The 21,940-nt window shown below is 38.7% G+C and overlaps 2 protein-coding genes across 2 annotated transcripts in view; both read left to right on the top strand.

Moving 5' to 3' along the window:
- The window catches only part of LOC142358645 (uncharacterized), a 111,817-nt gene that overhangs the window by 24,572 nt on the left and 65,305 nt on the right, over positions 1 to 21,940 (top strand). The window lies entirely within an intron of this gene.
- On the top strand, positions 11,550 to 14,585 carry LOC142334891 (uncharacterized). Its single transcript, XM_075383218.1, has 5 exons — positions 11,550 to 12,351; positions 12,744 to 13,048; positions 13,354 to 13,753; positions 13,850 to 13,981; positions 14,236 to 14,585. Exons 1-5 carry the CDS (start codon positions 11,550 to 11,552, stop codon positions 14,583 to 14,585), a joined length of 1,989 nt encoding a protein of 662 aa, XP_075239333.1.

Genomic DNA, 21,940 nt, shown 5'->3' with positions numbered 1-21,940 from the left:
TAAACTAGTGAAGTACTAGGGCGTTAAGTCCCTCTGCAACCTCCTCAGAACTTTTAACTGGATCTTACTGAAAAGGTTAAAACGACCCAAATCAGCTAGCTGCTAAAACCTAGTTGTGTATGGGCATTTCATCCAATGCTAGTCGGTTATAGTTTTTTGACTGCAGAAAAAACCATACTATTCCAAAAATGATTCCAAGTCGTGTGTAATTAAAATGTTTGATCCAAGGCTGCGCAAGGCAGATAAAGCAAATACACGAGATTGGAAACAGAAAACAATCTAAAAGCGTGTAGCGCAAAAGTGACTCCTCGAAACCATCAATAGTGCTGTTATTGTTGTGAATTAGGGGCAGCATGTCGGGACAAAACAGTTCCAAATTGCAAAAATATTTCCAGACAAGACATTCCGAGACAAAATAGTTCAATTAAAGCAAAATAATCCCGAATAAATATCAAAACAATTGTAAAACTAACCAAAAACAAGTAACAAACATAATCTATGGGTTAAGGGTTACATGACAATTTACCCAATGCCATTTTACCCAATGCCATTTTACCCTACGACATTTTACCCAACCTGCCATTTTACCCAATGCGAATTTACCCAATACCAACTTACCCAATGCTCTTCGATCTTTTCGTCCAATTATCCGATTACAAATTAGCAGTCGCTATTTCAAGGACGATTTTTAATATTAGTGGACATTATAATCCCATGTTCGGTTGTGATAGTTTCATATCATGTGCCACAGGCCATTTAATTATATAGTCGGCTAATCCCATGTTTGGTTGTGATAGTTTCATATCAAGTCCCACGGGCCATTTATTTTATAGTCGGCTAGATGGTCGTTCTGGTTAATTTATCAATAGGGTAAATTGGGTAAGTTGGCATTGGGTAAAATGGCAGGTTGGGTAAGATGGCATTGGGTATAATGGCATTGAGTAAAATGAAATTGGGTAAATTGTCCTGACACCGAGTTCAGCTACTGAATGCTTTGTTTTTAATTGATATGAAGTAGGATTGAACGTGAAATTTGTTTCAAATTTCATTGTTTGGCAAAAACTATGTAATCAGTTAAATATTTGAATGATATGAATAAATTGGGGGTTTCTTTGTTAATTGGTGTGAATATTATTTACTCAATATTTAGCTCTGACTATTTTGTCTCGGACTGTTTTGTCTGGGAATAGTTTCCTATTCATGGCAGTTTTTTCTGGGACTGTTTTGTCTATTCGACAGGGGCAGGGGACAGATTAAGCTGTAGGAGATAAGTGGAGATTAAAATATGTTGAGGTTTTGGAAAATCAAGAGGAGTTTAAAGCGAGATTTAAAACTTGAAACCTATTCTCGTAATTAAAATCAGCCCAAATATTGACAACTTAGTGGTTTCAGTTATACTTTAGTTGAAATCAGAAAACAGAAATCACTTACCGTTATCAGAAATTCAAAATCACTAATTTTAAAACACGGAGACCGATCTTGCTGTATTTTTATTGAATTCGAACAAAGTGTTGAGTAATTCTTGTGAGTGTGTCTTAACTTATGCAAAATTTTTGTTTGACCGTTTTGATGTTTTAGCGAGAACATACTTTCGCTCACTTGCGCTACGTAAAATGAACACGGGTTAAACTGGTGAAGCCCGAATGGGTGGTCTCTGAGCAGATCTTTTCGAGATTAATTACTTTTCAAGTGTACAGTTCAGTAGTACCTGATGAAGAAAACTCTTTATTGCTTAATATTTTCTCGCTTTTATTCCTGCTTTCTGAGGCCAACTTATGTGCTTTATCTAGCTGCAACTAAGGCCAAGCCCTCGCATGTCATTCAAGAGCAATTTTCCGGTGGTAGTCGACTATGTTTACCATTTATTTCAGTAAATTAAATTGGATAAAAAATTTTAACCCCTTCTAGACTTGCATATGTCGGTCAGGTCACTAGGTGCCTCGGGTGGCCATGGTTGAAGTTGTAACATGAACAAGGTTATATATAGCTGCTATGTTCAGGTGAGAAGTTTAGCAAAACATTCAAATGATACATGACTTAGCACCTGCTGCTTCACATGCGCTTCCATGATATCAATTGACAACAATTTGCTGTCAGGTTGCCTTCGGCGTTAAGAATATCATACATAGCATGTTTTTTTAAGTTATAGAAGTCAGTTAGAAATTTTATAGATGCTTGACTGTATCAAAACGCCACTGCAGGGTTTTTTCAGTTCAACAAGTTACAATTGTTTCACAAACTTTGAGGAATTTGCAAAGTTTTAAATTTTAGTAAAACATAAAAGGCTGTGCTCTTTTGGTCAAATTTAACATAGATGTGCTGAATTTAAATTAATTTAGTAAAAATTGTAACAGATATTGTTAAAAACGACCAACCAAAAACGGTGCGTAAAAGAATTCGGAGAAAGGTGCTAAATTTATGGGAAACTAATTGTTGCGGGAGTTAGTTATGTTTTCTGGGAAAGTTTCTGGTACTCATCGTTTCTATCTTAAATTGCGGTCAAACAAAATTTGCCGCATTTATTTTAGTCTTGCGGTCTTCTAATAATGCAATTTTTTTGCTTGACCAATAGATAACAATTGAAAGTAAACTTTAGAGTATTTATTATTGGTTGAAAAATATGACAAATGATTAATGAATGGGGTCCTTTTATGGTATCACACCATAATTTCTCAGGTTTTATGTAGTTCTAACTTCCCAGAAATGGTGATTTGTTTTCATCTTCTACCGTGGGTATGGAATGTTTCTTTTATATCCTGAAAAGGACTTAGAATCCCCTGGTGCAGTATGTTTTCTAAAATTTTCGCATATTATTTTCAATGATGTGCGCAAAGCTCATCTTCACTGCTTTCAGAATAGAAAATTTTACCAGAATGCTCAACAATTTTGAAAGCCGCGGTGTAGTGAGAGATATTGAAACATTCCATTTTTTGCGGACTAACGCGTCATCATTTGAGCTGTTTATTTTTAGGACTCGATCAGAACTAATGGTATTCTACAAAGGTTTTTAGGTGAGGAATGTATTTTCATTACTTGAATTTTTGACATTTGTTTTTGAACATTGACTTTTGTATTAGAACGTTGACTTCCCTTTGCGAACATTGGACTTTAACAGTACCTTAGTTTTTAAAACATAGTAATTCTGATCTGCTGGTAATTGTTAAGGTCGAAAGTGCAAGTGTCATATTGAAAAAGGCAGTATTGGTGAACCATTCTTGGTTCCTTCATCACTCGGAGGTTCAGGCTTTTACCTTGGCTCCTCTTTTAGCAGTTTTTTTTTATAAAACCAGCGTCGTATAACATAAGACTATGTGAAAGGACTACAAATCGGAAAGCATCGAGCAATTCCTAAATTGTATTACATTCTAAATTGCTTTTGGATGCCTACCTCGTAAACCTTCAAACTCATAGCTGGCAACGGGCTGCAATAGTTTTCCCTACTTGACGTTCGAAAATTTGTAATAACTTTTTGACTACAGTTAAATTCTAGAGGTTAAATTTTTTGGCTGCTCGCAAGTTCCAAAATTTAGCTAAATATCTTCGAATTCTTTTTGGTACAACAGAAAAGCATCTCACAAACGAAGAATATCATGCATAGCGTCTTCTTTTTTTAGTTATAATCAGTTTCGAAGTTTTATAGATGCTTGACTAAGAAAAAGCCATAATAGGATTTTTTTTCAGTTCAACAATTTATTAATTTCTGTAACTTCAGAGACTCTTTAACGTTCGAAATTTTAGTAAAACATGAAACTGCGTGCGTTGTCAATCTTGACGTAGATGTGCTTAATTACAATTAATTTTACTAAAAATTGTAACGGATATCGTTAAAAACGACCAACCAAAAACGGTGCGTAAAAGAATTCGGAGAAAGGTGCTCACTTTATGCGAAACTAATTGTTGCGGGAGGTAGTTATGTTTTCTGGGAAAGTTTCTGGTACTCATCGTTTCTATCTTAAATTGCGGTCACACAAAATTTGCCGCATTTATTTTAGTCTTGCGGTCTTCTAATAATGCAATTTTTTTGCTTGACCAATAGATAACAATTGAAAGTAAACTTTAGAGTATTTATTATTGGTTGAAAAATATGACAACTGATTAATGACTGGGGTCCTTTTATGGTATCACACCATAATTTCTCAGGTTTTATGTAGTTCTAACTGTCCAGAACTAAGAAATGGTGATATGTTTTCATCTTCGAACGTGGGTATGGAATGTTTCTTTTATATCCTGAAAAGGACTTAGAATCCCCTGGTGCAGTATGTTTTCTAAAATTTTCGCATATTATTTTCAATGATGTGCGCAAAGCTCATCTTCATTGCTTTCAGAATAGAAAATTTTACCAGAATGCTCAACAATTTTAAGTTCGCTGTGTAGTGAGAGATATTGAAACATTCCATTTTTTGCGGACTAACGCGTCATCATTTGAGCTGTTTTTTTAGGACTCGAAGAGAACTAATGGTATTCTACAAAGGTTTTTAGGTGAGGAATGTTTTGTCATGACTTGAACTTTTGACATTTGTTTTTGAACATTGACTTTTGTATTAGAACGTTGACTTCCCTTTGCGAACATTGGACTTTAACAGTACCTTAGTTTTTAAAACATAGTAATTTTGATCTGCTGGTAATATTTAAGGTCGAAAGTGCAAGTATCATATTGAAAAAGGCATTGATGGTGAAGCATTCTCGGTTCCTTCATCGCTAGGAGGTTCAGGCCTTTACCTTTGCTCCTCTTTTTTTGCAGTTTTTTTTATAAAACCAGCGCCGTCTAACATAAGAATATGTGAAAGAACTACAAATCGGAAAGCATCGAGCACTTCCTAAATTTTATTACAATCTAAATTGCTTTTGGATGCCTACCTCGTAAACCTTCGAACTCATAGCTGGCAACGGGCTGCAATACTTTTTCCTACTTGTAGGTGTTCAAAAATTTGTAATAACTTTTTGACTAGAGTTAAATTCAAGAGGTTAAAATTTTTGGCTGCTCGCAAGTTCCAAAGTTTAGCTAAATATCCTCGAATTCTTTTTTGTACAACAGAAAAGCATCTCAAAAACGAAGAATATCATGCATAGCGTCTTCTTTTTTCAGTTATAATTAGGTTCGAAAATTTTAGATGCTTGACTAAGAAAAAGCCATAATAGGATTTTTTTTCAGTTCAACAAGTTATCAATTTCTCAGTAACTTTAGAGACTCTTCAAAGTTCTAAGTTTTAGTAAAATATGAAACTGCTCGCGTTGTCAAACTTGACGTAGATGTGCTTAATTACATTTATTTTACTAAAAATTGTAACAGATATTGTTAAAAACGACCAACCAAAAACGGTGCGTAAAAGAATTCGGAGAAAGGTGCTAAATTTATGGGAAACTAATTGTTGCGGGAGTTAGTTATGTTTTCTGGCAAAGTTTCCGGTACTCATCGTTTCTATCTTAAATTCCGGTCAAACAAAATTGCCGCATTTATTTTAGTCTTGCGGTCTTCTAATATTGCAATTTTTTGCTTGACCAATAGATAGCAATTGAAAGTAAACCTAGAGTATTTGTTATTGGTTAAGAAATATGACAAATGATTAATGACTGGTGTCCTTTTATGGTATTACATCATAATTTCTCAGGTTTTATGGAGTTCTAATTGCCCTGAACTAGGAAATGGTGATAAGTTTTCTTCTTCGACCGTGGGTATGGAATGTTTCTTTTATATCCTGAAAATCACTTAGAATCCACTGGTGCAATATGTTTTCGAAAACTTTCGCATAATATCTTGAATGTTATGCGCAAATCTCATCCTCACTGCTTTCAAAATAGAAAATTTTACCAGAATGCTCAACAAATTTGAAAGCCACGTTATAGTGAGAGATATTAAAATATTCCATTTTTTGCGGACTAACGCGTCATAGTTTGAGCTGTTTATTTTTACGACTCGAAGAGAACTAATGGTATTCTACAAAGGTTTTTGTGTGAGGAATGTATTTTCATGACTTGAACTTTTGACATTTGTTTATGAACATTGACTTTTGTATTAGAAAGTGGACTTCTCTTTGCGAACATTGGACTTTAACAGTACCTTTGTTTTTAAAACATAGTAATTTTGGCCTGCTGTTAATATTTAGGGTCGAAAGTGCAAGTGTCATATCAAAAAGGGCAGTGTTGGTGAACCATTCTTGATTCCTTCATCACTCGGAGGTTCAGGCCTTTACCTTGGCTCCTTTTTTTAGCAGTTTTTTTAAAAAAAAACAGCGCCCTATAAGAATATATGAAAAGACTACAAATCGAAAAGCATCGAGCACTTCCAAAATTGTATTACAATCTAAATTGCTTTTGGATACCTACCTCGTAAGCCTTCAAACTCATAGCTGGCAACGGGCTGCAATGGTTTTTTCTACTTGTAGGTGTTCAAAAATTGTAATAACTTTTTGACTACAGTTAAATTCAAGAGGTTAAAATTTTTGGCTGCTCGCAAGTTCCAAAATTTAGCTAAATATCTTCGATTTTGTTTTTGTGCAACAGAAAAGCATCTCAAAAACGAAGAATATCATGCATAGCGTCTTCTTTTTTCAGTTGTAATTAGGTTCGAAGTTTTATAGATGCCTGACTAAGAAAAAGCCATAATAAATTTTTGCAGTTCAACAAGTTATTAATTTCTCAGTAACTTCAGAGACTCCGTAAAGTTCTAAATTTTAGTAAAATATGAAGCTGCTCGCGTTGTCAAACTTGACATAGATGTGCCTAATTTAAATTAATGTGGTTTGAAATGTAAGATATTAAAAACAACCAACAAAAAAGGTGTGTACAAAAAGGGTTCGGGGAGAAGTGCTCAAAAACAAGATAAACAGTAAAGCCCAGGCGGTATTAGGGGATGAGCAGTTCTGTTAGGTGTTGAGCAGTTTTTAGACTTTCGTGGTGTGAACAGCACGAGTTCACCCCCCCCCCGCTAGTTACCCAACTCCTCTACCTGGCAAATCGAGCCACCACACCACAACCTTTTTCGTTTACCTGCTCCTCCCCCTGGCTTGAACCCCCTCCTCTTGGTCCTCTAGAAGCCAACCGTTGTAAACCAAATGGCCCGACGTTTGCCGATTATAGTTCAGTATTTTGTTTCTTAAATGAAAAATGTTTCGACAATATTGCTCAAACTATTTGTTGGCGCCACTAAAGAACAGAAACATGAGCCATCAGACCAACCAAAATGAAATCAAAACTCAAAAACTGAAAATTTTGCCAAAACTAAAAAAGGTCAACAAAGGATTTTGGGAAGGGAAAACCTGAGCAACCCAAGGTTTAAGCACACGGTTAGGGTAACCCCTAAGCTATCCATGGAGCCAACGAACATTATTGCATCATACCTACAAGTGTGGCTATTAGCACTTATATGGTGCAAAAAGTGCTTTTTTGGATATTTCTTCATTTATTGTTAAATTTCTTGAATTGTTAATTCTATGATCCCTTTAATTCTATGATCCCTTAGGTGTTCATTAAAGGTCATTTATCATACATGTGAGGCATCCAGTGTTACGTACTTACCATCAGTGCTGGTGTCAACGAAAGCAAATAGTGCGGTAATTTGACATTTACTATGTAAACATTGACTTAAATCACTTTATTCGATTAACCAATCAGAGATCAGTGACAGTGATGTTATAAATGATATTTAGCGGATCATTTACTCTAACCCAATTGTTTGAATAGTGCAACCATATTGTATTTAGAACCATTAGAAACTGTTACGAAGAGCAGTTGGCTCTCAGATCGATTATAATTTGATTCTTCATCAAAATTAGTCTTTGATCTAAGTTTTGCTAGATCTTAAGATCTCGCGCGTTATAAGTTAGTTGAGCTTTCTTAACACAAAGTTAGCAACAGTACTAGCTTTGGGCTGAAGCCTTACAACCTTCAGCACGAGATTGGACATAGATTATCACTAAGGATTTTCTTAACTTCAATCACAAAAAATTAAAGCTACAGTCCTTTATTACAACTGAGCGACTAATAGTTACTACGCGAGTGTTAGTCGACTGCAACCGAGTGAAGAACCAGACCGGCGTAAAACTCGAGAACCAGGCCGTGAAGATTGGGTTCCGCTGAGATTCTTGAGCAGCCGCAACATTTGGTCCGCCGACCCGGACAACATCGACAACCTGAACATATACCCGGACAACAGTGACCCGGAGAGCAGTAATCTGGATAACAGTGATCCAAACAACAAAGACACAAACAGAGACGAATCGATTCAATTTGGTGGACCAGAAAAAATCCTTACGATTCCTGGAAAGAGCCCCGTTAGACATTGGAAAACGATTGACTACAAGATGTCAGGCCAACTCAAGAAGCTAGAAAAGGAGCAAATCGAATTGCTGAAGACGTTTGACCGGCATGACGCTGATATAAAAGCGCAACTAGCCCAGAATAAAACAGTGACAGCTGAAAGAGTATATCGATGCTTCTTTGAGACATATGATGAACTGGAAGAAAGCAGACAGCAACAGAGGCAATTACTGAAGCCGAAATATTTCGACGCCGACACTGGGCGAAAGGAAAAACGTACTGCAATGGCTCGTCGAGAAGGTACCACAACCTAAAAAAATTTGAAGAGTGTCGCACTGAAGTCATTAATTGTAAAGACGCGATCCGACTTGTCAAACTAGAACAAAAATTCACGTCATTTTATAGAGAAATGTCCAAACTGGAAGAAGAGTTTTTTCAAAAGGAAAATCTAAGTGACTCCCTCAAACAAACTTTGTATAACAAATTGGAGGAGCTGCTGTCTACCCTTGATATAAACTCTGCAGAAGCTATTCAACTTGTGAAGCCTGACGTACGAGGTGGATGGTTTATGGTGATCAGCAACAACAGGAATTACTATACAGATCTACTTAAAAAGTACCAGCAAACCGCAGAGAGTGGAAATCAAACATCGTTGGTCTCAACCACATCGGCAGGTGATACTGGCCCAAACGAGACTGTAGTTGACACAGGAAATGCAGTGACAGAAAATGTCGAAGAGAACGTTGAAGTCTCCTCTTGGCATTCTGAAACACGCCGAAGTAGAAAAGAACCCAGTATTGCCAACTCACGTTCATCAAGGAAGCGCGAGATTGACCACTTAGAGCTCGAAAACATGAGAGCTAAAAGGGAAGCCGATCAACGGCTGCGAGAGCGTGAAAGTCAGCTAGAGAAGGAACGTGAGGAAATAGAATTGCGTCGACGGCAAGAGGAATTACGCTAACACTTACAACATCAACTACAAGAACAAGAGTTACGTTTACAACTGCAACAACAAGAAGACGAATTGCGCCTGCGGCAGCATGAGCAAGAGCTAGAAAATGAGAGAAATAAGGCGGAGGCTGACGAATACCAAAGAGTTCTAAAACTGGAGCTGACTAAGGGAAGCTCAAGAGCATCTGGATCAGAATCAGGTGACCTCGAAAGTGTCGGATCCAGTCGAAAGCCAGCAATATCGCAGGACTGGCTCAAGTCAGTAGCCGAGCGGTCCGGTCCTAGCCGGCCACTATCACCAAACGTTGTGGTCGAACCTCTTAAGAATGTCACACAGGACAGAAGTGACAAACGGTTCAGTGCATACCCGAAAACTACCACGCTGTTCCAACCGGTTGTAGAAATATTCTCACCCGCACGACAGGAACCAAGCTTTCTAAAGAGATCAGAAATCCCTAAATCAATTAGGGTGACAGATCCCCCAGTGCATTTGTCCAGGACGACGTTTCAACAGCAAGGAACGTCAACAACACAAAACAAGCAGAGAAGCCAAAGTCCCAAACACAACTCTTGCAACAGATCCATGGAGAGTCGTAACCAAACGACGTTGAGCCAACCCACCCCGCAAATTATTTATCAGCAAGTTCCGAGTGATGGCCCACGAGGATTACCAAAACTCAAGTTAACAGAGTTTTCAGGAGATCCTCTAGAGTGGCCTGAGTGGTGTGAACTCTTCGATGTAATTGTTCATCAGAAGAAGCTAAGTGATTCTGAAAAGATGCAGTATCTGAAGACCAGCCTCACGGGTCAAGCTAAAACAGCAATATCTGGATTGGGCTTCAGCTCAGTCATATTACCAAACCTGGGATGTTCTCTGCAAAAGGTTTGGCAGACCGAGAGTCATAGTCGAAGCTCAACTGAAGAAGATATACACTCATCCCCCAGTTAGACACGATGACTCCAGTAGCATTGTTCGATTTGCAAACGTAGTGACAAACAGTAAACGTTTTGACCAGGCTTGGGTTTCAACCTGACCTGGAGTCGGAGGGAGTCCTGAGTTCAGCTACCAGAAAACTTTAACCTCAGCCTAAGGAGCAGTGGCTACGTCACCTACAGGATCACCAACTTCTGGCAGCAAACTTGATAGTCTTCAAAGACTGGTTAGAATCAACAGCTTTTATACATGAGGACTTGTTAGCTCAGACAAGCTCTAAGTTTCAAAGTCGGGAAAAACCAAAAACAAGTACATTCGCATCAAATGCTGAAGATTCTACAAAACCAAAGACTTTGGAATGTCCATTCAAAGATGGACAGCACGCGATCTGGAATTGTGAGAAATTCAAATCAATGAAACTGAATGAACGACGAGAGCAAGTTCAGAAGCTCAGACTGTGTTTCAATTGTTCAATGGTCATCGGTCAAGAGATTGCAGAAGTAGAACTTGCAGTGTGCCCAACTGTGGACGACGACACAACAAACTCTTGCACAGTGACTTCTCAAAGAAGGAGACTACAAAAAATGTCTCAAATGCTACAACGGAATTAGCGACTAACATCACACAAGGAGGACTACCTTTAGTGCGAATTAAGCTCGTCAACGGAAACCACAGCTTGAACGTGCTGGCGATGTGTGATACAGGATCTTCAATCTCATTTGTAGACAAGTCAATCATATCTACCCTGCAACTGCAAGGTAGAAAAGCGTCCTTGTCAGTAGCAGGAATCCACGGATCGGAATACGTCAAGACTGAAATAGTGCCGATATCTGTTTCAGCACACGAGAAGTCGCGACGATTGACAACAGTGCAGTTCTATGTGCACGAGAAACTGAAGTTGGGTGACCAGATGGTGGATCTGCAGGAATTGAAAGACCGTTACCCACATTTGAAGAACTTGCCGAATCAGAGCTACAATCTAAACGAAGTTCAAGTTATTCTTGGACAAGACTGCTATGACATCCATCACCCATTAGAGTTTAAGAGGTCAGACGACAAGGCTGCACCGTGGGCAGTGAAATCGAAAATATGATGTGCCTTAAGCGGACCCCTACCAGCGAAGCAAGCAGCAACTCTTGCTACTACAGCAACCTCAGTGTCAGAAGAGAAACTAGCAAGCCAGTTGAGTAAGTGGTGGGATACTTACGCCTAGCGGTGGGAGAGTAAGTGGTGGGATTGCTCGAGTAAGTCCTACGCCTCCAACTGCGATGTCACTGGCCATTCAAAAGACGAACAACGAGCAATCAAGACGTTAGAACAAACTACGCGATTCACGGGTGAAAGATACGATGTTGGACTTCTGTGGCGAGAGGACGAAGTGAAGTTGCCGAACAACTTCTACTCTGCAATGGGGCAACTCAGGTCCCTAGAAAAACGTCTACAGAAGGATGATACGTTACGACAACGGTATCAGGAAACAATTGACACCGATGTCAAAGCTGGTTACGTTCGCAAAATCGACCAAACTGAACTGAACGAAACCAGAGACGAACTACAATGGTATTTGCCACATCATCCCGTCATCAACCCGCATAAGCCGGAGAAAGTCAGAAGAGTGTGCAATGCGGCAGTCCAGTATCAAGGTGTGGCACTCACCGATAAACTTCTCTCTGGACCAGACCTGCTACAGAGTCTGGTCGGAATAATTTTTCGATTCCGAGAACATCAAATAGCGCTATCAGCCGACATAGAAGCGATGTTTCTTCAAATTGGTGTCCCAGGCGCTGACAGCCGATGCCTACGCTTTCTCTGGAGAGACAATCCAGAACAGCGAATAGAAGTTTACGAGTGTACACGACACCTTTTTGGGGCGAAGAGCTCGCCAACTTGTGCAAAGTACGCTCTGCATCAAGTGGCGAAAGATAACGCGAACAACGACGAAAATCTCGTCAGAACGGTTCAGCGCAACTTCTACATGGACGACTTCCTTAAATCAGTCAGAACACCTCAAGAAGCAACCCAAATCTACCAGAAATTCAGAGACGTACTCAGCAAAGGTGGATTTAAACTGACGAAATGGATAACAAGTGACGAAAAGGTCAAGTCACAGATCTCAGAGACAGACAGATCAACGAAAGTTGTGAAAACTTTCGAAGCTGAACCACAATTATCATCAATACTTGGACTAAACTGGAATGTGGACACAGATAGTCTCATTGTCTGTCGTGGAACTGAGCAAGAGGTTCCAGCAAAAATAACTCAGAGAATTGTCCTATCCTTTGTCTCAGCAGTGTTTGACCCACTGGAGATATGTTCACGATACGAATGCGGTTTCTGCTCAAAGGCATTTGGGCAGCAATGGGACAAGCATGGGACAAGGAATTGTCAGCAGAAAACTCAAAACTGTTCAGTGATTGGTGCTCTGAGTTGAGAGAAATAAGGACGATGTCAATAAATCGACTTTATTTCGAAAACAGATGTACAAAGTTGAGACTCCACATCTTCAGATGCATCAGAAGAAGCGATGTGCATAGTGGCATATCTTATCTGCAGGATGAAACAACGCTAAAACTGACCTATGTAACTGGAAAATGCTGGGTAGCACCCATCAGACACACGACGATTCCGAAGTTAGAACTTCAAGCCGCAGTTTACGGAGTTCGTCTAAAGAGGCAGATAGTGAGAGAACATGACGTGAAAATTGACAAAGTCTATCTTTGGACTGATTCATCAACGGTACTGCAGTGGCTACAATCAGCTCACAAGAAGCAACAAGTGTTTGTTGCAAACAGAGCAGCAGAAATACTGGAGAGCTCTTCCATGTATCAATGGAGACATGTTAAATGCATCGAGAACCCTGCGGACATCGGCACTAGAGGAATGTCTATCGAAGGCCTCAAGGAGTCCGTGTGGTTAAACGGGCCGGCATGGCTCCACGCAGATGAAGAAAAATGGCCAAAGCCGTGGTGCCAAGCGAAGTTACTGTAGCTGCAGAAACTAAATTACATCAAGCATTTGATTCGGACCGCTACAGCAGCTTTAATAGAATCAGAAACTTTATTGCCTACTGCATGATGTTCAAGGCGAAGCAGAAGGGACCTCTCAAAGCAGACGAGATCCATGGAGCAGAACAGTTTATGTTGCGATTTGTTCAAGCCGAAAGCTTCCCGAATGTTTCGAAGTCGATAACAAACAGCCATTAAATCTCCAAGACATTGAATATTGCCAAATTGTCACCATTCATAGTGGAGGATAAAACAATTCGAGTGAAAGGTCGACTAAAGCATTCAAACCTCGATTACAATGCAAAGCATCCAATACTGTTGACAGCGAAGCATCCAGTAGTACAACTTCTGTTGGAGAGAGTTCACCGTGACGACCTACACGAAGGCACAGAATACGTGAGAAACGTGCTTCAACAAGAGATCATTGGACTACGAAATTCGTTACGAAAACTCAAGTCGAAATGTATCAGATGCAGACACAGGAACGCCAACCCAATCCACCCACCAATGGCGGACCTACCACGAGAGCGACTTGATGAATATGTTTTCCCATTCACCCATACCGGAGTCGATTACTTCGGACCCATTGAAGTGAAATTCCTACGGCGTACCTTGAAGAGATGGTGCTGCCTCTTCACTTTTCTGACAACCAGAGCAGTACACATCGAAGTTGCCCAGTCATTGGACACCGAGTCATGTCTAGCGGCAGTGACAAGATTCATCACACAACGTGGCTACCCAAGTACCATCATCAGCGACAACGGCACTAACTTAGTCGGAGCTGCCAAGGAACTCAAAGCATTCATGGACGAATGGGACAGAGCTAAAATTGAAGGTGACTTAGCTCAGAAAAAGATCATTTGGAAATTCAACCCTCCTGGAGTGCCCCACTTTGGTGGAATCTGGAAAGACTAGTTCAAAGTTGCAAGAAGGTCTTGATTGCAATCTTGGACCACCGAAGCCTCACAAACGAGGTACTCAGTACAACCATGTGTCTTGTGGGACAAACTCTCAACACAAGACCTCTGACAGCAGTAACTGACGGTCCAGAGGATCTGACAGCCCTTACACCAAATCACTTCTTGCTAGGACGAGAAAGTGCAAGTGCACCATTTATGCCATCCAGCGAGCGCTACCATGACCTGAGAAAATCCTTCAAAACGGCTCAAGCGTATGCCTGCATGATCTGGAAGAGATGGACCCGTGAATATCTTCCACAATGGAACCAGAGGTCAAAGTGGTCAAAGGAACATGTGAGAAACCTGAAAGAAGGAGAACTTGTTTGGATGGTAGGCGAGTCAGTGAGACGATCTGAGTACAAGATGGGACGAGGCATCCAAGTCTTTAAAGGCCACGATGGCGTCGTACAATCAGCGAGAGTCAAGATGGCACATGTCGAATTCAACAGGCCGGTAGTGAAATTGGCGCCAGTCTTATGATGGTGTTTCCGAGAACGAAAACAGGGACGGCGATGTTGGCGCCACTAAAGAACAGAAACATGAGCAGTCAGACCAACCAAAATGAAATCAAAACTCAAATACTTGGGACTGAAAATTTCTCCACCCCCGATTTTTGGAAGGGAAGACCTGAGCAACCCAAGGTTTAAGCACACGGTTAGGGTAACCCCTAAGCTATCCATGGAGCCAACGAACATTATTGCATCATACCTACAAGTGTGGCTATTAGCACTTATATGGTGCAAAAAGTGCTTTTTTGGATATTTCTTCATTTATTGTTAAATTTCTTGAATTGTTAATTCTATGATCCCTTTAATTCTATGATCCCTTAGGTGTTTATTAAAGGTCATTTATCATACATGTGAGGCATCCAGTGTTACGTACTTACCATCAGTGCTGGTGTCAACGAAAGCAAATAGTGCGGTAATTTGACATTTACTATGTAAACATTGACTTAAATCACTTTATTCGATTAACCAATCAGAGATCAGTGACAGTGATGTTATAAATGATATTTAGCGGATCATTTACTTTAACCCAATTGTTTGAATAGTGCAACCATATTGTATTTAGAACCATTAGAAATTGTTACCAAGAGCAGTTGGCTCTCAGATCGATTATATTCTTCATCAAAATTAGTCTTTGATCTAAGTTTTGCTAGATCTTAAGATCTCGCGCGTTATAAGTTAGTTGAGCTTTCTTAACACAAAGTTAGCAACAGTACTAGCTTTGGGCTGAAGCCTTACAACCTTCAGCACGAGATTGGACATAGATTATCACTAAGGATTTTCTTAACTTCAATCACAAAAAATTAAAGCTACAGTCCTTTATTACAACTGAGCGACTAATAGTTACTACGCGAGTGTTAGTCGATTGCAACCGAGTGAAGAACCAGGCCGGCGTAAAACTCGAGAACCAGGCCGTGATGATTGGGTTCCGTTGAGATTCTGGATTAGCCGCAACACTATTTTTAGCCGAAAACTGTTCATTTATCATCGTATACAATGTTGTGAGCAGTTCAACTCTCAAAACTAATGAATTAATATTAAAAAATCGAGTCGACAAATTTTTTACCTTTATTAGATAACAATTGAAAATAGACATATTAGATAATTTTTTAAATAAAAATATAGAAAATGATTTAGTGATGCAGCCTTTTTATGATATTACAGACAGATTTCTCAAGTTTTTTGGAGTTTGACCTTACCTGAATTAACAATTAGTCACAATTGTTTATCGCGGACCGTTGTAATAGATTTTTATTTCACTTATTATTTCATTCATAAGGACTTTTAAGAATCCCCTGGTGCAGTTTGTTTTCAAAAAATTTTGCATAATATCTTCAATAATTTGCGCAAAGCTCTTCACTGCTTTCAGATTGTAAAATTTAACCAGAATGCTCAACAAACCTGAAAGCCGCGGCGTAGTGAGAGATATTATAACATTTCATTTTTTGCGGACTAACGCGTCATCGTTTGAGCTGTATGTTTTTACGACTCGAAGAGAACTACTGGTATTCTACAGAGGTTGTTAGGTAAAGAATGTATTTTCATGATATAATTTTTGACATTTGTTTTTGAACATTGACTTCTATATTAAAACGTTGACTTCCCTTTACGAACATTGGACTTTAACAGTAGCTTAATTTTTAAAACTTAGTAGTTTGGATCTGCTTGTAATTTTCAAGGTAGAAAGTGCAAGTGTCATACTGAAAAAGGCAGTGTTGATGGACCATTCTCGGTTCCGTCATCACTCGGAGTCGGAGGTTCATGCCTTTACCTTGGCTCCTCTTTTAGCAGTTTTTTAAGATACCAGCGCCGTATAACATAAGAATATATGAAAAGACTACAAATCGAAAACCATCAAGCACTTCATAAATTGTATTACATTTTAAAAATTGCTTTTGGATGCCTATTTCGTAATTCTTCCAACTCATACCTGGCAACTGGCTGGAATGGTTTTTTTCTTACTTTTAAGTTTTCGAACATTTGTAATACTTTTTGTTTAAAGAATGTTCAGAACGCATTCAGATTTTTTTTACTACAGCTCAATTCTAAATATTTAAATTTTTGGTTGTTTGCAGGTTCCAAAGTTCAGCTAAATATCTTCGAATTCGATTTTGTACAACAGAAAAGCATCCCAAAAACAAGAAGAATATCATGCATAGCGTCTTCATTTTCAGTTATAAGTCGGTTCGGATTTTTATAGATGTCTGACCAATAAATAGCCACAATAGGATTTTTTTCAGTTCAAGAAGTTATTAATTTCTCAGTAATTTTAGAGACTCTTTAAAGTTCTAAATTTTAGTAAAATATGAAACTGCTCGCGTTGTCAAATTTGACATAGATGTGTTTAATTTAAATTAATACGGTAAGAAATGTAACCCAGGTTGAGGTGCCATCCGGAAGTGACCTCTGATCATCCGAAGTTCAACGCACACGGTGTGTTCCCAGACCATAATTACAGGGTCTGGGTTTTGGTTCCGGATGGGAATAGTCTGATCAGGGGTCAATTGCGGATGGGAATGGTATGATCAGAGGTCACTTCCGGATGGGAATGGTATGATCAGAGGTCACTTCGGATGGGAATGGTATGATCAGAGGTCGCTTGCGGATGGGAATAGTATGATCAGGGGTCACTTTCGGATGGGGATGGTATGATCAGAGGTCACTTCCGGATGGGGATGGTATGATCAGAGGTCACTTCCGGATGGGAATGGTATGATCAGAGGTCACCTCGGATGGGAATGGTATGATCAGAGGTCGCTTGCGGATGGGAATAGTATGATCAGGGGTCACTTCCGGATGGGGATGGTATGATCAGAGGTCACTTCCGGATGGGGATGGTATGATCAGAGGTCACTTCCGGATGGGAATGGTATGATCAGGGGTCACTTCCGGATGGGAATGGTATGATCATAGGCCCCTTTCGAGCGCACAATAGTATGATCAGAGGTCGCTTCCGGATGGGAATAGTATGATCAGGGGTCACTTGCGGATGGGAATGGTATGATCAAAGGTCGCTTCCGGATGGGAATGGTATGATCATAGGCCCCTTTCGAGCGCACAATAGTATGATCAGAGGTCGCTTCCGGATGGGAATAGAATGATCAGGGGTCTGTTCTGGATGATAACCGTCTGATGCTGGTAACCGTACTGTCGGAAAAAAACTCACGTCCCCACAAATGAGGTGCACAAAATCCCAGCGGGGGGGGGGAAACCGACTAACCGGCGTCTCAACGGGGCAGGGGGGGGGGTGCACCTCAAGCGGGCCCGAGGCCCTCACCTTAGAATAATAGTAAGACTGAAATAGACTTTTTTCCTAGGCAAGCTATAGCAAAAATTCTTTTTGTTCTAGACTCTAGGTACACACGGGATACTCCATACCCAGTTTGGTTAGATTTGAACAACTCCTTGACCCGATAAAATTTCTATATTTTTTAAAATCGAATAAGCGAATAACTGGATATTTCTGATTGAAATACAAACTTTTTTCCTAGGCAAGCTATAGCAAAAATTCTTTTTGTTCTAGACTCTAGGTACACACGGAATACTCTATACCGAGTTTGGTTTGATTTGAACAACTCCTTGACCCGATAAAATTTCTATATTTTTGAAAATAGAATAAGCGAATAATAAGCGAATATGTCGATATTTCCGATTGAAATACGAACTTTTTTCCTAGGCAAGCTATAGCCAAAATTCTTTTTGTTCTAGACTCTACTTGCCCATGGTATACTCCATACCCAGTTTGGTTAGATTTGAACAACTCCTTGACCCGATAAAATTTCTATATTTTTGAAAATAGAATAGGCGAATAACTGGATATTTCCGATTGCAAAACTAACTTTTTTCCTAGGCAAGCTATAGCAAAAATTCTTTTTGTTCTAGACTCTAGGTACACATGGGATACTCCATAACGAGTTTGGTTTGATTTGAACAACTCCTTGACCCGATAAAGTTTCTATATTTTTTAAAATAGAATAAGCGAATAACTGGATATTTCCGATTGAAATACGAACTTTTTTTCTAGGCAAGCTATAGCAAAAATTCTTTTTGTTCTAGACTCTAGGTACACATGGGATACTCCATAACGAGTTTGGTTTGATTTGAACAACTCCTTGACCCGATAAAATTTCTATATTTTTTAAAATAGAATAAGCGAATAACTGGATATTTCCGATTGAAATACGAACTTTTTTCCTAGGCAAGCTATAGCAAAAATTCTTTTTGTTCTAGACTCTAGGTACACACGGAATACTCTATACCGAGTTTGGTTTCATTTGAACAACTCCTTGACCCGATAAAATTTCTATATTTTTGAAAATCGAATAAGCGAATAACTGGATATTTCCGATTGAAATACGAACTTTTTTCCTAGGCAAGCTATAGCAAAAATTCTTTTTGTTCTAGACTCTAGGTACACACGGAATACTCTATACCGAGTTTGGTTTCATTTGAACAACTCCTTGACCCGATAAAATTTCTATACTTTTTAAAATAGAATAAGCGAATAACTGGATATTTCCGATTGAAATACGAACTTTTTTCCTAGGCAAGCTATAGCAACAATTCTTTTTGTTTTACCATCTAGATACCCATGGAAAACTCCATACCGAGTTTGGTTCACTTTGGACAACTCTAAGACCTAATCAAAAAGACCTATTTTTTAAAATTATTTAAAATAAAATAAGCGAATAACTGGATATTTCCGATTGAAATACGAACTTTTTTCCTAGGCAAGCTATAGCAAAATTCTTTTTGTTCTAGACTCTAGGTACACACGGGATACTCTATTCCGAGTTTGGTTTGATTTGAACAACTCCTTGACCCGATGAAAAAGACCTATTTTTAAAATTCTTTATTCGAAATAATCGAAAATTTCCGTATGAAAAACTAACTTTTTTCCTAGGCAAGCTATGACAAAAATTTTTTTTTGCTTTAGACTCGAGGTACACACGGAATACTCTATACCGAGTTTGGTTTGATTTGAACAACTCCTTGACCCGATGAAAAAGACCTATTTTTAAAATTCGTTATTTGCGAAATTCGCAAATTTCCGTATGAAAAACTAACTTTTTTCCTAGGCAAGCTATGACAAAAATTCTTTTTGCTTTAGACTCTAGGTACACACGGAATACTCTATACCGAGTTTGATTCGATCTGAACAACTCCTTGATCCGACGAAATAGACCAATTTTTAAAATTCAATAATCTCAAGTTATTCGAAATAATTGCAAAATTCCGTATGAAAAACTAACTTTTTCCTAGGCAAGCTATACCAAAAATTTCTTCTGTTTTACACTCTAAGTAGACCTAAGATACTCCACACCGAGTTTGATTCGATTTGAACAACTCCTTGACCCGATAAAATTTCTATATTTTTGAAAATAGAATAAGCGAATAACTCGATATTTCCGATTGCAAAACTAAATTTTTTCCTAGGCAAGCTATAGCAAAAATTTTTTAAGCTTTACACTCTAATTACACTGGGGATACTCCATACAGAGTTTGGTACAATTTGGACAAGTCCTTGACCCGATGAAAACGGCCTATTTATGAAATTAAATATTCGAAATACTCGAAAACTTCCATATAAAAAGCTAACTTTTTTCCTAGGCAAGTTATTGCAAAAATTCTTTTTTTTTTACACTCTAATTAGACAGGGGATAATCCATACCGAGTTTGGTACAATTTGGACAAGTCCTTGACCCAATGAAAACGGCCTATTTTTAAAATTTAATAATCTCAAGTTATTCGAAATAATTGCAAATTTCCGTATGAAATACTAACTTTTTTCCTAGGCAAGCTATAGCGAAAATTCTTTTTGTTTTAGATACATACATACATACATACATACATACACATACATATACATACATACATACATACATACATACAGACAAAAAGACCATTGTTAAGTTTTCTAACATCTGCAGAACAGCTTAAAAAAATTGTATAGAAATTGTCTAAATTGTATACAAAATTGTATATGTTTATGTTATGTAACTCGAATGTAAAAAAACTTTATCGATAAGTTTCAAATTTCAGACTAAATCTTTAGGAAAACTATAGTAATTAATGTAAACAAATTCGAATGCTTTATATGAACATCAAAAACCGTACAAAAATTAAGAAAAAGGCTATAACAAATGCAAGCAGTCAAAGTCAACCTTTTTCAAGCGGATGAATTAATTGTGCTCGTAATGTTTCAACATTGTAATCATATACACTGTATTTTTGAACTGAAAACGAAACAATTTGCTCTTTATAGCATTTATAGGAATTTCAATGGTCTCCTTCGGGTCACCAACAACAAATCCGAATGGAAGATCTGTCTCAAAATTAGTTTTCACCAATTTAATTCTCCTGACTATCTCAAATTTCTGAAGAACGCAATGTGTTGAGCTGTCTTTTTTGTAAAAGAACAGTATTTCGCCAATAAAAACATCTCCCAATTTGGCAGCAACGTAGTTGTCGGCATCTGAGCCGCGACCATATGATGCGGAACCGAGGTAAAACTTGTGAAATGTTCGGCAAAATAGCTCTGCATCTGGATGAACTTCCTGAAATTTTTTAGTTTCTGGGCTGTCAACAAAAGCAAAGACTTCGTCGATCTTCTTATTTCCCCGGAAATCTTTTATCGCTGAGCTCAAACAGTCCTCCCTCAAGTCCATTTTCAAAACAAACTTTGCACGGATAAATCTCGAAGTCATCAATTGGCACTGATTCACAGTTCCTGTCAACGGTGCAATTAACAGGCGGTTTCTCGATTCAAACATTGAGGCCGATGTGGTGAACAGAGGTCCGATATTCTTGGCCTGCCATCCCAAGTGCCTTAAGAGATGGAAGTTTATTGATTCCATTTTCTCCGTTTTTTCAGCCATGCTACGGCAGAACTCATTCAAAAGTCTGTCGCAAAAATCGGCGTTTGCGATTGTATCGAACAAGCTGCGGATTGCAAAGACCAGCTTTTTAAGATCAATTTCGTCACTAACTCTGTCTTCACTATGAAAGAAGGGAGGAAAAGCAACCGGTGACAAATAAAAGAGTACAAACTTGAGTTCTTTAGCTTTGAGGGTATGCAGCGCATCTTAAGATCGCACAGAGTTTTTAAACTCATGTGGGAGCTTGAGCGATGAAATAAATTCGTTCAGTTCACGTTTTTCAGCAGAATGCATCTTATCGTAGAAAAAAAGAAACAATTCTTTCGAGACACCTAAAAACAGTTGATGCATCGGGTCAACTGGCGAGCTCAGCGGCTGATTTGGAATGAGTGAAAGAATTTCGCTCCTTCCTTTCACACCTTGCGTTCGAATCTCGCAATCATTTTCAGGA

The sequence above is a fragment of the Convolutriloba macropyga genome, chromosome 2, assembly GCF_964194025.1.
Source record: "Convolutriloba macropyga chromosome 2, txConMacr16.3, whole genome shotgun sequence".
Lineage (NCBI taxonomy): Eukaryota > Metazoa > Xenacoelomorpha > Acoela > Convolutidae > Convolutriloba > Convolutriloba macropyga.
The sequence above is the reverse complement of the archived record's forward strand: the minus strand, read 5'-3'. Positions and strand labels throughout refer to the sequence as shown.